Here is a 24,144-nt window from a genome sequence, read left to right as displayed (position 1 = left end):
GTTTTCTCTTTTATTTGGATTGAAGCAAGGAAAGAACGGAGTTTCATTCCCGTGTTTCAAGGCAGCGAACGGATTTGATAAGTAGTGTCATTCATGTTCAAAGAGGAATCTCGTAAACATGTTTCCCTTTCAGTTAAATTCTCCTTCTTTGTAGTTCAGATCCTAGTTAATTCAATTTAGTATTAGTTGTTATGCTATTTTGTGAGTTCATAAGATGTGTGAGTTCATGAACTTAATCAATTCTTCAGAAACCTTCTTCTGCCAAAGTTAGATCCTGTTTAGGTCTGGCTCGATTTTACCTCTTCTGTTCTCAGGTCAAGAACACAACACATATTAGTTTTAGAAATAAAATATAATTCATTGCAAATCTACCATAGGAAGCTGTACCTATTAATTCAAAGAAAAGCCAATCTATCCATAAGTGGCTTTTCAACTGTTCGTAATTAGATATTGTTCATAATTTGGGCATTCAAGAGTCATAATTAAAGAAGAACAAATTTGTTTACCAACATGTTCCTCCTATTCCTCCAAACAAATGTGCTAAGGGATGAGATTATGTCTTCTTGGTCGTCTTGAAACCCAAGATCAGGTTGGAGTACTAGAAATATGTTTTCATGAGGTAGTACCACTTTTCCTCACATTAAAGGCTTATTTAAGCAAGCGACTGTTCGTACTCCCCAGCAGAGTCGCCAAAAATCTATTGGTAAACAGATTTGTTCTTTCCAGTTCTGACTCACAAGTGCCCTAATTTGTGAACAAACTCTAATTACAATAGTTTGGAAAGTTGCTTCTAGGAAGGCTAACTTCCTTCTGAATTGTTAGGTACAGCTCCCTATTGCAGATTTGCAATGAATTTTATTTATCCTAAGTTTAACGGGGTATGTTCTTAACCTGAGAACAAGAGAGGTTAACTATGTTAAAACTATACAAGATTTAACCTAGGCGAGGAATGATTTAGAGAGGATTAACTAAGCTTATGAGTTTTACACATCCTATGAACTCACCAGACCGAATGGTTCTAATTTGCATGCTAGCTACTACTAAGCTAAATTTATTAGAAACTAAATGCAAAGAAAGGAAAACTAAATCAATTGACTCTGCCACATCAAGTACTTCACACCAAAAATTAGCCGACCTTTTGTTAATCTTTCATTATCATACATATAGGATTCTGAGATGACCGTTACAATGGAAGTTCAATCGGTTCATCTACTCAAAAATGACAAATGGCAAGGAGCTAGTTCATCTATTACAATAATTACATAACAAAAACGGAAAGGGTGGAATATGAGTCACTTCACCTTCTTTCCCTTTTCTGCATTTGTCCTATTGGTCTTGGCAGCAACAATGATTGGAATTAACTCCTCATGCCTATGGATGTGTACATTGGTGTATTTCAAGTGCCATTTAGAGTGCTCTCAGGCCAAGTCTTTGACGGCACCCAAATGATCTTGTAGTTCTTCCATGGTCACGTGCACAACTCCACCAAGCTTCTAAAATTCAGATATCCTGATCTAAGGATTAGAAGCTATTTCTATCAGACCATCTATAAAATTAGAGAAGTTTGTCTACATAACAGGTATTCCAATGATTGCCTTTCCTTGCCCACTGGACTATGAATCTGTGTGCAAGGCTCTTAGTAGTTCATAATCTTTGCCCTGCTCCTTCTTTACTTTAGCTTCAGTTTCCTTCAATCCCTCCTCTATGGCTATGATCATTTCAGACTTGAACTGCATACTCTGAAACCATTCAACTGAGGGCTCACCCCCTTTAGGCAAGATCTTTGCTTCTACAGCCTCCTTTGTCTTCATGTGAATCATCATTTTCAATAAGGAAACGCAATCATCACTCTTTATTTTCTCCGCAGCCAATGTGGCTCTGTTTGATGATATGTTGTCCTTCTCCGTTTTCAGCCTTAGTATAGCATTGTTAATTTTCTCTATGATGGAGAGTCCTTCAATCTTGATTTTTCCACTTCACTCTCTACCGATTTGTCCAAAATGCTTATCTTCCTGGAGCTGGGAGATGAGGGCTTGAACATCTACAGCAGTGGGATCACTTGTCATAGGCATCCTGGAAATGCTTGCCAATGGGGTGACCAATTTCCTAATGAAACTATTCAATTCTTGTATTTCTGCCTTCATTATGACCTTTGACAACTTGAGGCTTTCTAATTGCCCTTCAATTACTTCATTTGTTGACTTCCATAAGCCAACCTTGGTGTCATGTCTGGCCTCTCCAGGATCCATGGAGTGTAAGGCAAAATCATTAGGAGACATGTCCTCCAATCTTCCTTCCTTGATGGGTTTGGCAACTTCCATGGTCAAATGCCCTGTTTCAGGATCTTGTCCAAGGATGGACAAAGTCTTTTGCTTCTTGACTTTGCTCAATGCTGATCCAAAGCAGATGGCAAGGGATAGAGTATCCTTGTTGGGGGGCGCCTTCATCCTTCATCTTTCTTTTCCTCTCTAAGGTATCCTCTAACCATGAATCTGTACTTATTACGTAGGAGGCAGTTCCCAAAGAATCTATGCTGAATATCTTCCTTTTGGCTGGAGTGGTGGCTTTGGCAGTCGAAGAAAAAGGATTCTTTGGAGTTTGTGAAACCAACTGCGACGAGCCTTGAGCTTTCTCCGTTTCTTTGGATTTCTTTGCCGCCTCATCAGATTCGGTGGATTCGTTGTCACTGCTTCCACCGTCTCCCAAGTCTACCACTAATGAGGGCTGCTTGGTAAAAGGAGTGTAGGGCTTACTGACGGAACTAGACTACTATGAGGCGAAGGGGGAGGGGTGATCGCAGTGTCTTTGGCTTCTTCCGCCTTCTTCTTCTCAGCATCTGACGAGGATCCGATCACTGGGAGGGAGCCATCATGGAAAGTTTGCGCAATGGGGATATTCTTATCAGGAGGTTGATCACCTTCGCCGGATGGTTGGGCTGGTCCTTGGGTGATAGCCAGCGTCACACCCAATGTACCACCTTGAGAGGAAGGAGCCACTGCATTTGCTAGAGAGGCTTGAGCTGTCGCACTTTTGCTTCGGCTCTTCCTTGTTGTGGTCCACTAGACCCACTTCCCGGATCTCTTGATAATTCGAGTCATCATCACCTCTAGATCCTCACATGCATCTTCATAAGGCTCAGAGCTAACAGGAGTGCCACTCAACTTTGTCAGATAAGTATTACTGCACATATTTTGTCCATCATCCTCAACTCCTTCGACATCAAGGTTGATTTCATACATTTTTACTTGATCTACTGTGAGCCTGGTGAAAGCACGTCATGACTCTCGAACTCATCTATGCAATCGGCCCAGTAGTCTCCTATGGTGGTGATATGTTTAATCACTCTCCCAATCTGAAGAACATCTTTTGCATATCCATTTGGGTCAAACATAGGTCTCAAGACCTCATACATTTCCAGCTTGTACTTCATCTCAAACACCTTAAGCATGTTCTTCGCATCATAATGGGATTAGCAACTAAAAGTGCCCACCTTCATAGGGAACTCGTAGCCCTTCTTCTTTAAGCTCTCGCTCAGCATGTTCACCTGAATCACCTGCCTCACGATCTCGATCAACACGATCATGTCACTCGGCTACCTTGGTATCTTCAAAGGGAACCCGTCAAAAGTTGCAAGACGCAAATACGAAAAGGATGAGAAATGGATGAAAAAACTCCCAAATTGACTGATAGCCACCATAGCTTCTGGGCTAAATCTCCTTTCTGGACACTCTTGAAGTTCCTTGCAAATTCTCATAGTAAATGCATCATTAACTCTTATATATTCTGCATAACTATTCTCCAATTGTAAATAAGGGTAGAGCTCATAAGACTTCACATCATCAGAAAAATTCTCCACCCGTGGGAGGCCTGGCCATAATTGCAGAGAAGCTAACATATAAATGAGGAAAGAAGACATATAGAATGTGTTGTAGAACTTTGCAGCACTAAGAGCATTGGACAGATTTTCCCTTACCTCATAGGCCCAATCAATGTATTGGGTATCAAAACAAATAACTTGCACCAAGAAGAAGTATTGTTCAACAAAATTCAAAGCTTCTACCTCACCTTTCAATCTGTGCAAGAGGACCATGATGTTGAAAATCTCAGGTTTAAGATTAGTCCCAAACAGAGTCTTAAGAACCCTACACTTGGCACCTCATGGCTTTTGGAACCATGATTGCATAATCTCCTTTCTCCATACCATTTTCTTCGCAAAAAACTTAAAGACAGCTCCACCAATTGTCAAATCTGAAAACTCTTCCCGCTCTAGGACTCGAAGACAATTTACCACAGTTTACCTATCAATAGAGATCAATACTGTGTTATCTGGCAGTACAATTTGCCTAGTGTCTGGATTTTAATGATTTATGCATTCGTAAATCAATTCAGGAGCCTAGACTGCAACTGGAAAACCGGCTGCCTCAACTAGCCCGCATCCTCGGAGCTTCTCAGTGATGGGATGGATTGGCTCCAACTTCACTCTCTTCTGAAAATCTTGCATGTCAAAGAAACGGAGAGAGGTATCTGTGAAATTCTACTGAGAAGACTTGATTCCATTTAATCCATAGAAACCCACGAATCTACTTGCCATTTCGTTTGTGGATGAATTTCAAAATCTAGAAAAGCAGAGAATAGTAAATGCACAGATGCTAGCTTCTCAAACAGAGGTTGTGCAAATTAACAGAATAACAATTTGAGTAAGAGCGGTAATTTTGCAACTGTTCATGTATCTCTCTATATAGGAGTTTCAATCCATCTATTAATCTTTAGGATTCGCGCCACACAAATGAATTGAAGGAGAGGTCCGTTGAAACAATAAATGCATAGTTTTAATGGATATTAAGGTGTCCTTTCACTGTTCTGTTGGTCCAAGGTTAACTTTCTATCTCTCATATTTACTTTCCTATTTTCCACTAAGTTTCAGAAAGTTATAAAATTGAGTACTCCGTAACAAAATATCCGCTGAAGTGAATTATGCTTAATTATTTCCATTATCATCTTGAGAGGTTTAGCACACGAAATATGGGTTTAATCCGCTCACCAACTTGATTTTCTTTAAAATCCGAAAAATTGTCCTCATGGGTTGAAAACCCACCGAGGAGAAGACAATTTTCATTTCTCCGCCTAGGCTTGCCTTTTAACTTTACCTTTTGATCATGGTTTCTTTTGGGTTCCGAGACATCCAAAAGCAGTGTGAAAAGTCATTAGGGATCCACCTTTGCTTCTTTTCCTTCAGAATTAGCTTTTTTGGGAAATGGACTTCATGGGTTGAAAACCTGCCGAGGAGAAGTCAGTTTTTAGTTTTCCGCTCAGAGTGATTTTGAGAATTGTGACGAATCCTGAATGTTTCCTAAGGTAGATAATTGTAAGAGGAGCATTAATTTGTCATAAGGTACCTTTTTTATCTTCTTATTTCGGCCCATACGCATCATTTGTTGCTTTCTGTAGAAAATCACCTTCATGGGTTGAAAAACTGCCGAGGAGAAGACGAAGACCAGATTTCCACAAACTGTTGTTCTCATGGAGAAAATGATGAATCCCAAGCAAATATAACTCTTGTAAATGATCCTTGCATGTTTCGTGAGTCTCCATCGGATTAGGTACTAAACTACCCACAAAAACTCACAACACAAAAGGAAAACCACCTGGCTATGAAATGTGGGGAAGGGGAAGATGAAAAATCTGATGAAGACTCTTTCCACCCAAGGGGACTTAGACTTAGACTCAAACACACGTAGGACTTTACTAGAACACAAAATTTCCACTTTGCAAATTGGTTAGAGAATGAAAAGTGGGGCAACAATTACATAAATGGAAAAACATGGATTTATTAATCTTTTTCAGGTGATCTGTAAGTTTGCAAGGATGATCTACTGATTAATAAGTGCCATCTGCCAAATGGTATGTATAAGTGATTTAAATTGTGATCAAGTTATGACCTAGAACTTGCTAGTTGAAAGATTCCAATTTTGAATACTTATCTTACTCTCAATTATTGAACCCTGAAAATTCTCTTAAATGAAGATATCAATATGGAATCAAACTAATGATATGGTGAGTGTCTACATGAGTATGATAGGAATATGAAATAGAATCAACTTGATTGATGCTAAGATGACCACAAGTACAGTAAAGTGAACTTAGGTGAGTATGTGTTTAATTTTATGATATCATGCAAGTATCTTTCTAAGTTTCTAGAAACATTGAAGTAAAAAAAAATGGACCTTGAGTTTTGATCATGATTTAGATTTTGATTCAATTTTGAAAAGAAATGATATCACGATGCTATATATACATCTTGTATTTGTAATATTATTTTAGTGTCTAATTTGCAGAGATCATCGAGTACGATGAAACACAAAGGGGAATGGTATGTACATTCCAATTTTAAAATACTCCTTTATAATGCTTTTTACAATTTCAATTTCATCGAAGATGATGAAACACAAGGGGAATGGTATGTTAGATTCCAATTTTTGACCTAATCTAAAATATAGCCGTTGAAGTTCACATGAAGTCAGTTGATAGTTAAATTGGTTATAATATTGTGAAATGATAAGATGGTTAGTCGTTATAATTTAAGATAACAAGCTAGTTGATCATTTATCACGAATTCATAGAATTGAGAAGATGGCTAACCGTTATGATTATTTATGATTAAATAATTTATTATGATAATATAAATTAATTACAGAGAATTTTCTTGCAGGAAACATGTCTAAGGGGTGGAAGTATTGTGAGAAAAAAAATAAGGGACAGGAGCATCACTATCACTGGGCAAATGGGTTGAGGACCTAGCAACTTGAAACAAGATACATCTATAGGACCCGCATGAGCTATTAAAATAAATAATTTGAGAAAAATAAATAATTGAGTTAAAATATAAAATGTACCTCAAGGGATTTTAATTAATCTTTCATCATATTATTATTATAATAAATATTTAAATACATGCGTATAAATATAAAAATGAAATGGCACCATTATATTATAATAACTTAATATAATGATATCACTCCATTGATATACTTACATGAACGTATGCAAGTATATATTATAATAATAATATTTGAATTATAATCTTCCAACTCTATTCCTTTCTTTGTAATATTCTTTTTTTTTAACCGATTAACACTTGGCATGATAAATTGGCAATAATCAAACTATAATCTTTCCAACTTCTCTTCCAACCTTTTTATTTTTTTTTCCCTCTCTTTTTCCAATCGATTTAATACTTGGAATTCGAATGGGCAAATAATCTTTTAAACCGATGGGAACCAAAAAGTCACGAATTGTTTTCCTTTTATTGGAAGTCGTGAGAAGAAGGCAGAATATATATATATATATATATATATATATATTTCAACGCCGACTACCTTGTTTGCTACGTTTTTATTTCTTCTACTTTCCCTTAACACCCGACTTCATATTGTTTTCTTGTGTTGATTCTCTACAATTTCCCATTCTGCAATTTACATTCATAAGTATCATCGGTTTGCACTTCCTGTCGGTACCCTGCCATTAACGATTTATACTTTGAGCAAACAGAACTATATCTTCCCTTGTCATGCAAGTAATCCGGCTAAAAAGCGGAGGTAGTATGCATTAAAGGTGACGTCTCTAGCAACTGGAAAGAGTCAAGTAGATTTCAAGAGTATCCAAGCATTCTAAAATCCTTGTCAGGTCATGAGTTATCATTCTATTATGTTTGATTTCAATAGCAGCCGGCTAGGCATGGAAATCTCTTGCTTGTGATCATGCTATTTCCTTTACTGGCTAAGTAATCCCTATAAATTATGATGAACTCTCTTCTTAACTCTCATGGTTTCCTAAATCATAATAAAGAATGTTGAATTGTATCTCTTAAAGAAGGGTTTCCTTAGTGTAATAAATCCGAACGAAATATTATGTTTGGAAATCAGAATTCGTTAATATTTTCAATTGGTTTCAAGAACATAAATTTTTGGTCACAGTTGTGATAAGCATACTAAGCAGTGAATCTTTGCATAGAGCAGATTTCAGCAAGTTTCAATATTACCATGATGATATCTTGTTTGAATTTATAGATTGAACTTCTTTAATTAGTCTTGTTGATGGTAGGGGATAACCAAGTAACCATAGTATGGATCCTTATGTCACTGGATATTAGAGTTAAACATTCAATTCTGAAGTCTTTAAAGAACATAATCATGTAATCACAGATTGTGAAATGTTGGATGTATGTAATCTTCTTGAATAATTGACAGAGCCGTCTGCTCTGAGAATTTCTAACACTTGGGACTCACCCGACTGTGTAGCCAAGGAAATGGGTGATGAGGTGAGAGAAAGGAATCTATAATAACATGAACAATATCAGTTATGACATAACAATGTTTATCATTATTAAAAAAGGAATTATTTAATAGCTCATGCATGAATCCTGTTATTATAATCTCCTGCTATCAAGTCGAAGGGTGTGGTTAAACACCAGTATGCTCAGTGGATGACAAGATGATCCTTGTCTATTCCGGGTAGGGAGGGTCTGTCTCGTTAGAGATTGTGTGGGGATAAAGTTTGGTCCAAAGTTGGGTGGTTAAGCCCCTGACAATGTTTCACCTCTCACCAAGTTGTCAGATGTACAGCAGACAAAGATAAGCTATACATTCAATTGTTTGTCGGAAATAGGTATTATCACTTTTATAATGTATATGCAAGAAGGTAAGATTTATTGAGTTATTTCATCATTACAGTTATTTTACACTTAGATGCAAGAGATAGATTTATGGATTGTTTTTCATTTATATGAATATCGAATATGAGCATAGCTTCTAATCTTGAGTTATTGCAACAATTAAGCAATCGGAAAGAAAGAAATGATACAGTGGTATCTGAAGCCCTAATTGATACAATGGTATCTGATGCCCTAAATGATCTAGTGGTAATTGAAGCCCTAAGTGATACAATGGTATCTGAAGCCCTATATGATCCAATGGTAATCGATGCCCTAATTGATACAGTGGTTTATGATGCCCTAATTTTATGTAGTGGTATTTAATAGTAATCATCATTTGATTTTGATATAGCGGTATTGAATGATAGTCATTATTTTATTTTGTTATAGTGGTATTTGCGAACTAATCTGGGTGATTGCAAAAGCATTCTTACAATGATTTATTAGTTCAAATTCCATGGTATATGGTTTTTAATTTTCTACAGTAAATTCATTGATAGTGTTTAAGTTCTTAGTTAAGAAATTTTGTTTAACTAATTTTAACCGTCAATCTCTTTCATATGAACGAAACTAATTTAACTGTCTTCCTATGACATTGAAGTAATAACTATATTCCTTTAAGTATGTTAGTTGCTAATTTAAGACCCAGGAAAACTGGATGTTACATTTCTACAGATCTTCTACAACCACTACCTATTCCAAAACAAAAGTGGGAAGGCATAAAAAAGAATTTCATCATAGGACTTCCACGAGTACAGGAAAAAGATTGTATATTTGTGGTGTTGAACAAATTGACTAAATATTCTCATTTCTATGCCATTGCTATGGATTACTCAACTTCACAAGTTGCTGGTTTATCTTTCTGGGAGAAGTGCTCAAATTGCACAACAACCTTCCTAAAACCATTGTCAATGACAGGGGCAGAAAGTTCATCAGCATGTTTTGGCAGGAGTTTTTCGTTTGGCAAGGACAAAAGTGACACCCAATACCAGTTACCATCCTCAGATAGATGGGCAAACTGAAATTGTTAACAAATGGGTTGAAGGCTATCTCAAAAGCTATATTTAAGAGCAGAGCAACGTACTTGGGTCAAATGGCTACATTTAGGTGAGTATCGTTACAATGCTACGTATCATATGAATATTGGGATGTCCCTAAGTATGGCATTATACAGCTGTGAAGCTTTGTCATTTATAGATTTAGCCTTTGACGATAACAAGGTTCCTTGTGCAAAAGAAACCATATAGAGTTACCAAGATATTCTCAAAGCATTAAAAGACAATACCTTACAGGCACAAAACCAATGAAAGATATATGCACACAGACATAGAGTCGAGAGAACCTTTTAGGTGGGAGACTTGGTCCTCCTACGCTTGCATTCTTACAGGTAATATTCTTTGAAAAGTAGTGAAGCAGAAAAGTTGAAACCTATCTCAAAAGCTACGTTTAAGAGCAGAGCAACATACTTGGGTCAAATGGCTACATTTAGGTGAGTATCGTTACAATGCTACGTATCATATGAATATTGGGATGTCCCTGCGTATGGCATTATACAGCTGTGAAGCTTTGTCATTTATAGATTTAGCCTTTGACGATAACAAGGTTCCTTGTGCAAAAGAAACCATATAGAGTTACCAAGATATTCTCAAAGCATTAAAAGACAATACCTTACAAGCACAAAACCAATGAAAGATATATGCACACAGACATAGAGTCGAGAGAACCTTTTAGGTGGGAGACTTGGTTCTCCTATGCTTGCATTCTTACAGGTAATATTCTTTGAAAAGTAGTGAAGCAGAAAAGTTGAAACCAAGGTTTTATGGACCTATCAAGGTTCATAGGAAGATTGGTGAAGTTGCATATGAACTTGAATTCATAATATTTTCCATGTCACTTGTTTAAAGAAGGCTTTGGGACAACAGACAGTTGCTTCTACTGAATTGCAACCATTGGATGAAAAGGGAAAGCTGAATTTAGAGCCTGAAGGCATCGTAGATTGGAGAACAAAGAAACCAAGGAATAAGAATGTTTGGGAGTATCTGATAAAGTGGAAGCGATTACCTAGCAATGATGCTTCATGGGAAGGTGACAAGATACTCCAGCATCTTACTTTACAATTGCTAGGGGACCAGCAATTTGAGGAAAGGAGGATTGTAATGTCCCCTCCTTTCTACAAATTTTAATTACTAAGTACAACACTAGATCTTATTTTTAAATTTTTCCCCAAGGACTTAGGTGATGATTTAAAAAGGGGGACATTTTGTTTTGAGTTCCTGATTTTCAGTCACTGGTGTGGAGCCATGGGGAAACTAGTTGACTTTATCTTCTTGGCATGACAGTAATAAAAGAGCGTTAGAAACTGCTGTTTGCTTTGGGTTTTAAAAGGAAAGAATCGGAAAAATCATCTTTTTCAAGCACCGGAGTCTACATAAGGAATCACGTGAGAAGAAAGGAAGTATTCTGATTCCTTCATTTTATTTTATCTCTGAAAATATGTCTGCAACCTTCCAGGATGCAAAACCTGTGAGGATAGGAATTCTGGATGGAAACCCAGAAGACCACTTGGTATCCATCAGTTAGCACAAATCTTAGAATACAATCCAGCACAGATCCTGGTGGAAGCAATCCAATATTTGGTGAGTGAAATTCATTATCTGAGCAATAAGAAGGCTGCAAGCAATCTGTAGAAGGCACAGGCATCACCACCGGCTGAGTTCACTCCAACCTCCAGATGGCAGACGTGACTTATGGTTTTGAGAATTGCAGATATTCAAGAAGCCACAGCTACAGTAAAACTGGTCCAACATCGAACTGTCAATGCATGTGCCCAAATTATCTTCTAGTTAAGTTCTTGTTGTGTCCATGCTCAGTATTAGGCAATAATAAATGGTATGTTGATGTCCATGATTTCCAGATCAGGCTTGTCAGATTGTTACGATAAGTTTTTTAATCATATTAAGTTTCAGTTTCTTTGAAGAAGATTCTGGTCAATTTATAAGTTTAATTACTAGGATATGTCATTTCTTGTGCAACTGGTAAGCCTTTTATCTACTGCAACTTATCACATTGTTTCATTTTTTAGCACATTCAGTCTTATTTAAGCTGCCTCTAGGAACACCCTCCTGAGTCTACGCTGAAGATGTGTGATTTCAACATCCCATCAAAGGTTTAACATTGTGGTTTCAATTTTTTGCAATTATTTTGGCAACAAAAACCAAAGCTTTTTAAGCCAGTCTTGGCCTCTGGATAAAGGAGGGATGGCTATGTTACCCAACACCAATTTGGTAGGATTGTGGTCAACAAACTATAATTTCACCATCGCATCAAAGGTTTGGCATTGTGGTTTCAATTTTTTTGCAATTTTTTTGTCAACAAAAATCAATGCTTTTTAAGCTGGTCTTTGGATAAGTGAGGGATGGCTCTGTTACCTAACACCAGGTTGGTAGGATTGTGGTCTACAAACTGAGAAAATCTTGGTCATATCCATAGAACCAAGGAGAGTCTCCATAATGTCCCTTTCTGGGGACATTAGAAATATTAAGGGGGTCATCCCTATAATATTAAAATTGACTAGGAGAGCTGAAACTTCGTTAATTAAAAGTCAAATTAGTATTCCAAGTGGGCAAAAGAGGACAAGGAGAGTTAAGATGAAAAGACAAAAAGGTAGTCGGAGAGTCACAACTGTGAGAATAGTAGGAGAAGAGACCCCTTCATTCGTTAGGCTTGATTTACTATTCAGATTTTCGGATCTCTCTTGTGAGAGTCATTCAAAAAGCTTCAGCTTTCAGCCCATATGAGGACGTAGCCCCTCATGCAGGCAAGCAGTGGACACAAACCCATTGCCAATGAAGATATCAATTTAAGTGTCTCAGTTGTGCTTACAGGTTTTTTTCTTAAGTTTCCAATCTGACTATTGAACTGTGTTTAAGATTGGATTTATAATTTGCTGGTTATTGTATTGCTGTTGTATAATACAATAACGTTTTAGGAGTTATCTAGAAGTTGCTGGTTATAGTATTGCTGATATCTAATGGAACAACGTACTTCTAAATTGTGGAAAATTACTGGATTAGTACTTTGATTTGTACTGCATCTTCTTATGCTTGCACCTTTATTACCATTTTGAAGAAGACTAAGTGATTGGAGTAAGTTCTAGTCTATATTTGTTGTTCGTGTTTCTTCTTCATGAGTATGTATCTTTGAATATTATATTTAAGAGTTGCAGAAATATTTTTCCGAATTATCAACTGTTAATTCACCTTTGCTGGTTATTTGATTAGAGGGTTTATAATTTGGGGTTAGCACCAAGGGGAAAACGGAAAAATATGGTTCGAACATTATAGTGTTGGTTCGGGTAATTACAGTGGTATCAGAGCTGGTTTTCCTGCTAGCCTGTGTGATTCCCTAGTAACAAATTTAATAGAGATTGCAGCTTCAAAAGAACTTTATATCCAATTTGGAAAGAGAATATAGTCTATGCTAGTGGATAGTTGTGAAGAGCCGTTTCTTGTTGGGGTTTTTGGGATGGCATAACAGTTGTAATAATGTAAGGCGTGAAATTTTAAATAGGTCGATTCCTGTTGACAAGAAGGAAAGATTAGCATTGTGCATGGAATTTTAGGTTTGGGATAAAAGTTGGAAGACCCAGATATCTCTGCATCATATCGACTAGTTCAAATTTTGTTTTTGGGCATCCCATTAACCAGCATGGTTGCCAACCTGAACTGTTGACCACAAATGGTTGTCATTCTAAGCCATTGGGGACCAATCGGCTTAGCTGTAACTGAACACACACATCGGTAAGGGTGTTAGACGTCATGTGTAGGCTTTGAGTATACCCTACCAAGACGAAGAAACAGAAGAAAAACATAGGGTATCTGTTGTGACTCTACAGACTGGGTTTTGCTCTTATTTTTCTGTAATTAGCCAAAGCTGGAGTTCGGTTAGAGGAGGGAGAAAATCAGATAGTTAGGCAGTCATTCTACAGGCTTTCAAGAGAACATGGAAAGAGGTGTGTTCATCAGCCAATACAATATTCCTTGTGCCCCACGGGAAGAAGTATCTTGTAAGACCTGTTAGATTCTCTAGCCCGTGCAAAGCTTCTTTGACTCTTCAGATCTCTGGAACATTCATTGCACCTGGAGACCCCAAGATTTGGGAAGGATTAAATCAAAGGCAATGGGGCTTCGTTTTGTTAGAGTAAATGATTTAGCGGTAATAGGTGGAGGGACAGTTTATGGAAATGGAGCCCAATGGTGGGCACAATCTTGCAAAATCAACAAAACAATCCATGCCAATCAGCTCCAATAGAAATCATATTTGAATCAAGCAACAATCTGAGTGTGTGGAGCGCCATCAACTCCAACAGTGACACCCTCCATTCAAAAGTGTGACTGAATAGCGTTATCGTGGATGAGCTCCGCTTCGAACAGTAAACCAAGGTGTCGACAACCAAGCAGGACCACCTGTCCGATACCGGCATGACTGCTATGCACACTAACTCGCACCTATATTCGGGTGTCTACAAGTCATAGCTCGTGTGGGCAGGGAGCCAAAGCACAATACACAAGGATGATCCAAGAATGAACCCAGGAGTGATGGCATTGATAAATCGTGAAGGAGCGGTTAAGCATCTGGAAGTAACGACACACAGAAGTCCTATTTCTGCATGCAGTGGGAGTTATGGATAACACATCAGATGAGACATTCAAAGTTCCATAAATCCATTTCAAAAATGCCTAGGAGAGGTAACGACGGCAGTGTCTTAAAGTCGATCGTATTAGAGAAGGCGGGAATTCTAGAACCATAGAATACATGGCTATTACCTATCGTGAAATACAAACTTGGGAGTTACGAAGCAAGTAGCTTTAAGAATCTCGTTCTACTAACCAACTGTTGCCGTTATCATCACATGTGAGCGTGTGGCCGAAAAAGAAAGCCGCCAAGAAGCAAACTAAAAATTTTGGGCGTAGTTTTGACACCTGTCGTGGACGCGACAGAAATTGTAAACGGTTTTTTTGCAACACTTCTTCAGTTATAGAAGTCGTAAAGGGCAGGTGTGGGTAATGATATATGTGTCAAAACTTTGTTAATTTATAATCAATGTCTTGAGCATCTTATTGTATGCGGATTTGCAAAAGTTCAAGAAACTTGTATTAGCCGTAGAAAGGTGATTTTTGTCATCACGATAATACTTGACGGAAACACAAGGACATTCAAAATCCAAATGGCTACAGATGTATGGCATAGTGATTTGAATTGGACTAGTTTCTAAATTTAGAGACTGAACTACCTGATCTGAGTGATTTCAAAGGTCATTTTCAGAAGTGTCTTTATTTCCGCCATAGTTGGAGGGTGCTTCCTGTTATATGGACACAAATCATTGCTGAAGGTTATTCGCCATTATTGAGTCTACAGCAAGGGTGCACTGAGCTTATTTTGATTACGAAAGATTGCATACAAGGGGGGAATAACTTGATACAAAGTTGCAAACTAAAGTTATGAAGGCTGAAGAATGATGACTCAGACTGTCTTGTGATCAGTTTCTTCTAAGAAGAGATGACACTCAAGGGGAGTCCAATTGCAAAGGATTTCTTTTCAATCTTTGAGGCAGCAGGGGATCAAGAGGGAGTTCTATAAAGAAGTGAAGGTTTCAGCAACATGGGGTGCAGTGTTTTGGAGAACAGATTCCGTCAGTCAATCTAGATTTGACATTGGTAGCTCCACAAATTTTTCATATGAGATGAACTAGGATGAGTTCAAGAAGGGCAATCCTGGACTTTAACATGTTAAAAGTTTTTGGAGGTGTGTGTTGAAATTGTTCCTCTAATGCAAACATTGTAGGCAACCTTGATCGAGCAGGCTGGGTGGTTGAAACAAGTACTACATTGAGGCTGTGTGGAGTTGATAAATTTATTATTGTCGAAGGGACTGCCAGTAGATACTCCTAGTGATGCTGGTTCACCACTAATATGGGCTGCTGGCAGTGACAGATTAGAAGCAATGAAAGCATTATTGGACCTTGGAGCAAATATGTCATGCAGTACTGAGGAAGTGTTGTAGTGAAGTTTATCTTGTGGTGTGGGAAGTAAAGATTTTTGAATAAAAAGTCATACGTGAAATCTTGTCTTGCAAAGCATTTTTAAATTACCTCTTGCTAAATGCAGAGACTAATGATAATGTCACTGCATTGTTATCAGCAACCGCTGCTGGTTCACTTGATTATGTTGAACTTCTTGTGAAGAGTGGTGTTGATGTCAATGTTATTGCAGGTGGAGCCACACCCTTGCACATTGCAGTAGTTTAAGGGAGAAAATAATAGTCAGGTTTATTGAATCATGTTCAATAGTAGAGGATTGTTATCGAAGGACGTTACTGGCAAATGTGGGAGCCAAGGTTGCACAATTTGCAAGTTACAAAGTTTCCACATTAAATTTGGCAATAATAGATCTGAGAATCTCGTGATTTAGTAGCAATATTTGGTAAGCATAGAGTTCGGATAAACCAAGGAGGGTACTATGAAGCTACAAGTACAAATAGGCCAAAATTATGACTTCGACATAAGAGCAGAAATAGTCGGCGTTTATGGAGAGTACAAAGGTTTTCCTACCCAAATCCAGAATGATTTATCATTCAATGACTACTTAGATTTTTATCTAGGGCAGCTAAATATGACTGATATGGCAAAACGAAAGTATCTAGAGTTGGCCCAGGATCTTTTTGCAGAGGAACAACACACAGGAGTGTGCGAAGAAATTATGATAGGTCAAAATTATCTTTTGGATGATCTTGAAATAAAGGAGCAGACAACTTTCGAAGATGGGCAGCCTTCCTGTGATCACATAGAGGATGTTACACGAGGTACAGGTTTCTTCGTTGGTGACTTGGAGGTGAGCTTGGTCAAGCAAATTAATGAAACAGATTGCACACAAGGTAGTAGCAGTTTGGGACCTTGGTATCATACACCATATACTCATGATACTTAGAACATGAACTTAGAGAGATGATACTGCAAAACAATGAACAGTTTCAGCAAGAAGATAAGGAAATACATGCCGTACAAAGTCAACTGAAGGTTAGTGAAGACATGGTTGTGGCATCCTTGGTGCAGTTCGATAGTACCCACGAGTTGGTCAAGCAACTCTACAGGGGGGTCCCAAGGGAAGGGGAAAGTGACTGGCATATGGCCGAGTTACGGAAAGTCAAAACAGCCCTCGAAACTATGAAATCAGATTACTTGTATTTGCTGACCGAGAGGGATTATATCCTTAAGATTGCTGAGATATATGTTGAACAGTCAAATAGAGGGAAGGATGAGATTGACGAACTTAACAAAGAGCTGAAGCATGTTCATGAGGCATTGGATGAGGCTCGATTCTCTCTTCAAGAAGCAGAAAATCAGATCAAGGTCATGAATCAATCTTGGGAACATGAGGACAGAATGAAACACGAATTTTTTCTGGAAGTCATTGACAAACTTGAGAGCATTCAGCAAACTCGTGACTTGGATAGTTGCCCCAAATGATTAAGTGGAAAAACTTTAGATCACTTTCAGTTGATAGATAACCCCTTGTTTGAAGTGGTTGCTGACTGGACGTCCAATAACCCACTTTTTATGATAGATGAGGGAGTTTCTCTTGTTTGCCTTGAGGAGGAAGAAATTGATTTCAGACCCTGGAATGCTGATTCAGATCCTAACAGTGATTCAGGAACTCGGCTTGGGAATGATGTTGCTTATCAGTTGATCAACCCCAACATATTTTCCGAATTCAACCCTCTCGGGAGTTGGGTGATTTTCCTTCATCAGCTGCTAAGTAATTCCTAGTGGAGTAGCTATGTGAAGAATGTGGTTATATTTCTAGCATCTTTCATATTCATAGCACCTATGTACTTGGGAGTTCTCTAGGTTGATGACAATGGTATTGGTTTTGATGTCCTTGCGATACTGGTTTTAGCTTATGAACAACTCATTTCCTACATCGCCCATTTAGGGCAGGTCTTTACACTCAACTAGGTTACACATGGACCTTTGATATGCTTCTACCTCATCATAGCAACGGAACGACATAATAGAGTTTGGGATCCAAGTGTTGGCAGATTGTATCTATGGTCGGACGAGGATTTTATTGTGGTCATGGTGCTGATCTGTGCTGATTATTTTACAAGTGCAGGTGCCGAGTTCTTCCAGAGAGTAATATGGGATCCAGGAACCCGGTTGACAAGTGATTTACAGTGTGACACCTTGCTTCACAGTTTGGCCGAATCTATTTTCAGTTTAGGTTACAGGGTCAACTGCAAATTCATATGGGATCTTGGTATTAATTGCTTGAGGACAAGCAATCTCAAGGAGGGGAGACTTGTAATGTCCCTTTCTGGGGACATTAGAAATATTAAGGGGGTCATCCCTATTAATATTAAAATTGACTAGGAGAGCTGAAACTTCGTTAATTAAAAGTCCAATTAATATTCCAAGTGGGCAAAAGAGGACAAGGAGAGTTAAGATGAAAAGACAGAAAGGTAGTCGGAGAGTCACAACTGTGAGAATAAAAGGAGAAGAGACCCCTTCATTCGTTAGGCTTGATTTACTATTCAGATTTTTGGTTCTCTCTTGTGAGAGTCATTCAGAAAGCTTCAACTTTCAGCCCGTGTGAGGACATAGCCCCTCATGCAGGCAAGCAGTGGACGCAAACCCATTGCCAGTGGAGATATTAATTCAAGTGTCTCCGTTGTGCTTACAGGTTCTTTTTTTAAGTTTCTAATCTGACTGTAGAACTGTGTTTAAGATTGGATTTATAATTTGCTGGTTATTGTATTGCTATTGTATAATACAATAACGTTTTAAGAGTTATCTAGAAGTTGTTGGTTATAGTATTGCTGATATCTAATGCAACAACGTACTTCCAAAGTGTGGAAAGTTATTGGATTAGTACTTTGATTTGTACTGCATTTTTTTATGCTTGCACCTTTATTACCATTTTGAAGAAGACTGAGCGATTGGAGTAAGTTCTGGTCTTTATTTGCTGTCCGTGTTTCTTCTTCATGAGTATGTATCTTTGAATATTATATTTAAGAGTTGCAGAAATATCTTTCCGGGTTATCAACTGTTGATTCACCTTTGCTGGTTATTTGATTAGAGGGTTTATAATCTGGGGTTAGCACCAAGGGGAAAACAGGAAAAATATGGTTCGAACATTATAGTGCTGGTTCGGGTCATTACAGTCTCAGTAGCAGGCTCATGTTGTAAAGTGTTCTTAAGTGAACTAGGTAGCCTTCTATGTGTTCATAGCCAAATAACCTGCAAATTATGTCAATCTTCTGTAGGGTAGTTAGCTGAATGGTCATTAAGGGAGCGTGTTAAAATAATTAGGATCTTTTATTTTTGTAATTGATTCTTATTTAGGATTAGGATCTTTCATTTTCGTAACTGGTTCTTATTTAAAACGTTTATTTTGGGTCTTTCATTTCTTGTTTCAGAAACCCTGCATATAATGTCTATTTAAGGAGTATTTATCTCCCTTTTTAATTATTAAATATCAATTGATTGTCCTTTCAGTGCAATCTAAACTCGGGATTTCCCCAAAAAAAAAAAAAGGAATACAGATCCAGGTGTTGTATTTCCCTGTATAAGAAGGAATTTTTCTTCCAATCCCGATGCTCAGGTTATGCAAGTAAGATGAATTAACCAAATAATTAAAATGACAAAAAGAAGAGCAGAGAGAGATGTTATTAAATAGTCCATAGAAATAGGAAATGGTTAGAAAATGACCTTATCACTGAATCCAAACATGACAGAAGAACCCACATCAAATTTGTACCCATCTCTCTCATAGAAGCCTGAGCTGCCACCAGGAATTACATATTTTTCCAGCACCAGTACTTTGGCGCCTTTGACTGCCAATTGTGTTGCAGTCACCAAACCCCCAATGCCCGACCCAATCACAATTGCATCGTACTCCACACTATTATCGTATGAACCTTGGCAAACGCCCTCGTTTTCTTTTATAGGCGTTCCTACTGTGACCGCCCTCACCATGTTACACGTACGACTCCTCCACACCCTGCGTCCGAAGTGATCATTCTGGGGCTTTTTCCCTGTATATTGCTGTCTCAATTGGGTGTTATGGAAAGTGAATGAAGAAGAGAATGGAACCGAATTGTGTGTGCCTGTCTCAAGCCTTGGAGTCTTTGGAATCCTTGAAAAAGAGTTAAGAGCCATTGCGACAGAGAAAAAGATTAAACCCAGAGATATGGATTATAGATCTTGAGCACCCGTTTTACCATTGCAGTGTCTCACATGCCCTATAAGAAAGAGATTTTCGACATATTCCGATGGGGGTGGACAAGAAAATGCCATGATATCTTGTAGGTTGATGACAAAAAGCATTATGGTATGTAAAGACAGACAGCAGATTCATATTTTAAGAGTACCGGTGAATTGGTATCAACGGATAAAATAGAGAATGATGTTATGGGTTCTGACGCAGCAGCCACGCATTAAGACATCAGTGAGAATTCTATGTTATTATTATTTCTTCTGTTAATGGAAATCCCACCGCATCCATTGGTCGAGGATAGAATCGGCCAAATTGTTTAACCCGCGGGGACGGAGTTAGTCGCAACGGTCATTTTTCCGGTTTTCAATTAAAGCCCTTTCTAATTTCCACAATAATTTTATTTTATTAGTTCTTGGAAGTAATGTTTTCACTTGGTTATGTCATTAGTCTTTTTAAAGTTGAGAGACAGATTTATATTGTTTTATTTTAAAAATAGTTTTTAATTTCTTTTTCATTAGATATTCTTTATTTTGTTAGGAGTTTCATTATTTTTTCAATTCAAAAAATAACAATAATAATATCTAAAAGTTTCCTTTAAATCAAGTTCTAAAATATGAATTGTTAAACCGTGAAGATGTTCAGTCTTCCTTTCTACTTGGCTCCCTTGCTCACCCCACCTTCAACAAAAGAGAAAAGGTACACAACACCAATGGATGACTCGATGGTGGATCGATTATATAAATTGATAGTCAAAATGGGGGATGGAGGTGTGTGTTAGTAAAGTATTTGTTCACATGACTCAGAAAGCCAAGAGGCTACAAAAGCGAATTTCGCTCACACTGATTGCTCACAATTTTTAGTCTATTAGATGTTGTAGATAATCCATTCAAAACTAAGTAGGTCATTTGTAAATACACATGTCTGAAAAAATGGTAGGGATTTAACAATATTGCCCAATTTTAGTGTTTCTAATTGCACGATAAGAACTAAGAATGTCACATTCCATAGTGTTCTTAGATAGATGGCCAGGTGCAACTTGAAGTTCATCTCAATGCCCTTCACTCCAATTCACGTAACAAAATAAATGCTAAGCAAAAAGGCAAGATAGATTGTACAACAAGGTTTTTGCATATTACAATTGTAGATTAAATATTAACTTGATTTGCCATGTTCATTTTGACTTCCTTTTGAAAATTTAAAATGCTAGAGATGATGTTCATATACACTTTCAAAATTAAAAAAATTAAATGTTAAGGATGTGTAGCCCAAAGGCAGGGATCAAGTTACCATCTATTTCTCAAAAAATAATAATTAAAAGTTCATTAATATATTTCACATGTACTAACAATTGTTCAATTGTACTTCAATCATATAAACTTGTAAACTTTAATTGAAGATGTTTTGTAGTGGAGTATTTATGTAGAAGTATTGGTAATAACGCTTATTAGAAGAAAATGTATTGGCTCTTACGAGAATATGTTTTTAAGATGGTTATAGTGTACAATTATTGGATCAGCGTCTTAAGTTCACCTTCTAAATGATCATATTTTGACCTTTAAGCAATATATTAGTGTATTTATTTTTTACATTAAATATTTTATTAAGTGACAACAGGTTTTAAAGGGACCTTGAAACCCTTTACAACAAAATACCAAAGAGATTTGAAATTAGTGCTCCACAAACCAAAACAACAACTAAGAAAAAATAGACGTGACAAAAGATAAAAGCTAGCCAAGGATAACTTTAAGAAACCCCCCTCTTGGAAAAAGTATAAAATCATTGCGAATCCAACATTATTTTAGAGGGAAATGTTTAATTTCTATTGGCAAATTTTTTTTCAAACTAGGAAAAAAATAATTTTATTGGTGATTTTATTTTCATCACATGAAAATTCTATGAAACCTTGGTGAATTTTAATTATTGAAGAAATGCACAGTTACAAGTGCCAATACCTATAAACCCTAATTTTATATCATCTAAATATAATAGGTCTACATATTGAGGGTGATTCTTTGATTTTTATTCAAGCATTTCAAAAGAGGTATTGTCATAATTAGATGCTCAATTATATTCTTCAACAAGTTTTTCCTTTACTGGATAAAATGAATACTTTTGTAATTTTGCATACATAAGAGGAAGGAAATAACATTGTTGATTATTTAGCTAGTATGGCTATTGATGTTGGCGAAGCTACTATCTTACCAAGCTCACAATTCTATGCTCAATTCCCATATTTTTTTAATTGGTCAAAATTGAGGCTTGTGATACCCCTTGTCTTCAAATTGATATGATTGACATATATGGTCTTTTTATTTGATCTTCTCTTATATCTTTTAGGGTACATTATGGGGTCCATTTGCCATGTCACTTGAAATATTGATTTAGATCCTTCTCTTTGGATGTCAGTGTTTTGTGGGACTAAATGTATTGTATCATCATACTTCTTTAGTTAGCAAAGTATTTATTCATATGACTTAGAAAGCCAAGAGGCTACAAAAGCCAATTTCACTTACACTGATTGCTCACAATTTTTGGTCTATTGGATGTTGTTGATAATTCATTCAAAACTAAGTAGGTCATTTGTAAATACACACGTCCCAAAAAATTGTAGGGATTTAGCAATGTTGCCCAATTTTAGTGTTTCTAATTGCATGATAAGAACTAAGAATGTCATATTCCATAGTGTTCTTAGATAGCTGGTCATGTGCAACTCGAAGTTCATCTCAGTGCCCTTCACTCCAATTCATGTAACAAAATAAATACCATGGAGGGTATGTGCAAGATCATGGTGTGCCAAAAAGTGGCGATGTGAAAAAAATAGAGTTTGAAGATGTCTAAAAGCGCTTCAAAATCCGCTCTGACTTTTTTCCACCTATCCAGGTACCAAACCTGGAAGGTAAGGCCGACCCCTATTGGATATCCGATTGCAAATCGGATATTCGATTTGATATTGGATATTGGATATTATCGAATATTCGAAAACATATCAGATATTTGATTTATACAATAATAATATAAAAAAATATTACTTATAATAGTATAATATAATACAATACATTATAATATTATATTATATTATATTATAATTAAATACATTATAATATTATATTATATTATAATACATAATGTATTATAATAATATTATTATTATAATATTATACTATAATAATAATATTATATTATAATAATATAATATAATATTATACTATAATAATAATATTATACTATAATAATAATATTATATTATAATAATATAATATAATATTTAATATTATAATATATAGTAATGATATATATTATATATATATATAATATAATAATAAAAAAGTAATATATTATAATATAATATATAATAAAAAGTATAATATATTATAAATTATAATAATATAATACATTATAATAATATTATTATTATATAATATAATAATATAATATAATAGTATTATTATTATATAATATAATAATATAATATAATATTTTATATTATAATATAATATAATAATATTATTCTATTATAATAATATTATATTATAATAATATAATAATATTATATTATAATAATATAATAATATAACATAATTTAAAATATAATATAATATATCATATGTTATGTAAAATGATTTGCATTATAAAAAATATGAGATTTGCGATATTCGATATTATATCCGATATTCGATATTATATCGGATATCCGATTCAACATCAGATATCTAATACAATATTGGATATCCAATATCTGTCAGCACTTATAAAAAAAAACACAGACCTGCAGCTTGTATATTTCGCGTTTTGAGGCCAGTCATGACCGATATCAGCTTATATATTGGATATTGGACTTTAGATCAGATATCAAATATTCAAGTAAGTTTTTTTAGTTTTTTTAATACATTTTTAATCTAAATTGAATAGATTTTAGCATAATTTTGTTTGTTTTAGTTGAATCTAGGGTTTTTTTGAAAGAATTGGTTAAAATTAAGGTTTTTTAAAAATATATATTATGTTTTGCAATTCAATAGGAATGGCTGATCAGAATGATGATACTGAGGCACAAAATAATATTCCTCGTAACCCCCACCAAATGATCCAGTACCCCCACAAAATCGTCCACCAAATGATCCTCTACCCCCTCAAAACCCTCCTCAAATTGAAGACTTGATAAAT

General features: G+C 36.2%; 1 protein-coding gene across 1 annotated transcript in view; it reads right to left on the bottom strand.

Annotated features, from left to right (window-relative positions):
- Positions 1–20,200, bottom strand: part of LOC149553478 (prolycopene isomerase 1, chloroplastic-like) — a 68,550-nt gene extending 48,350 nt beyond the window's left edge. The window contains exon 1 of the mRNA XM_089788925.1: positions 19,476–20,200. Within this exon, the coding sequence (XP_089645051.1) occupies positions 19,476–19,925 (450 nt within the window). The 5' untranslated portion in view covers positions 19,926–20,200. The remainder of the gene's footprint in view (positions 1–19,475) is intronic.
- Between the last annotated feature and the right edge of the window lie 3,944 nt (positions 20,201–24,144).

The sequence above is a fragment of the Cupressus sempervirens genome, chromosome 6 (assembly GCF_028749045.1).
Source record: "Cupressus sempervirens isolate cs-2001-9-10 chromosome 6, ASM2874904v1, whole genome shotgun sequence".
NCBI lineage: Eukaryota > Viridiplantae > Streptophyta > Pinopsida > Cupressales > Cupressaceae > Cupressus > Cupressus sempervirens.
The sequence above is the reverse complement of the archived record's forward strand: the minus strand, read 5'-3'. Positions and strand labels throughout refer to the sequence as shown.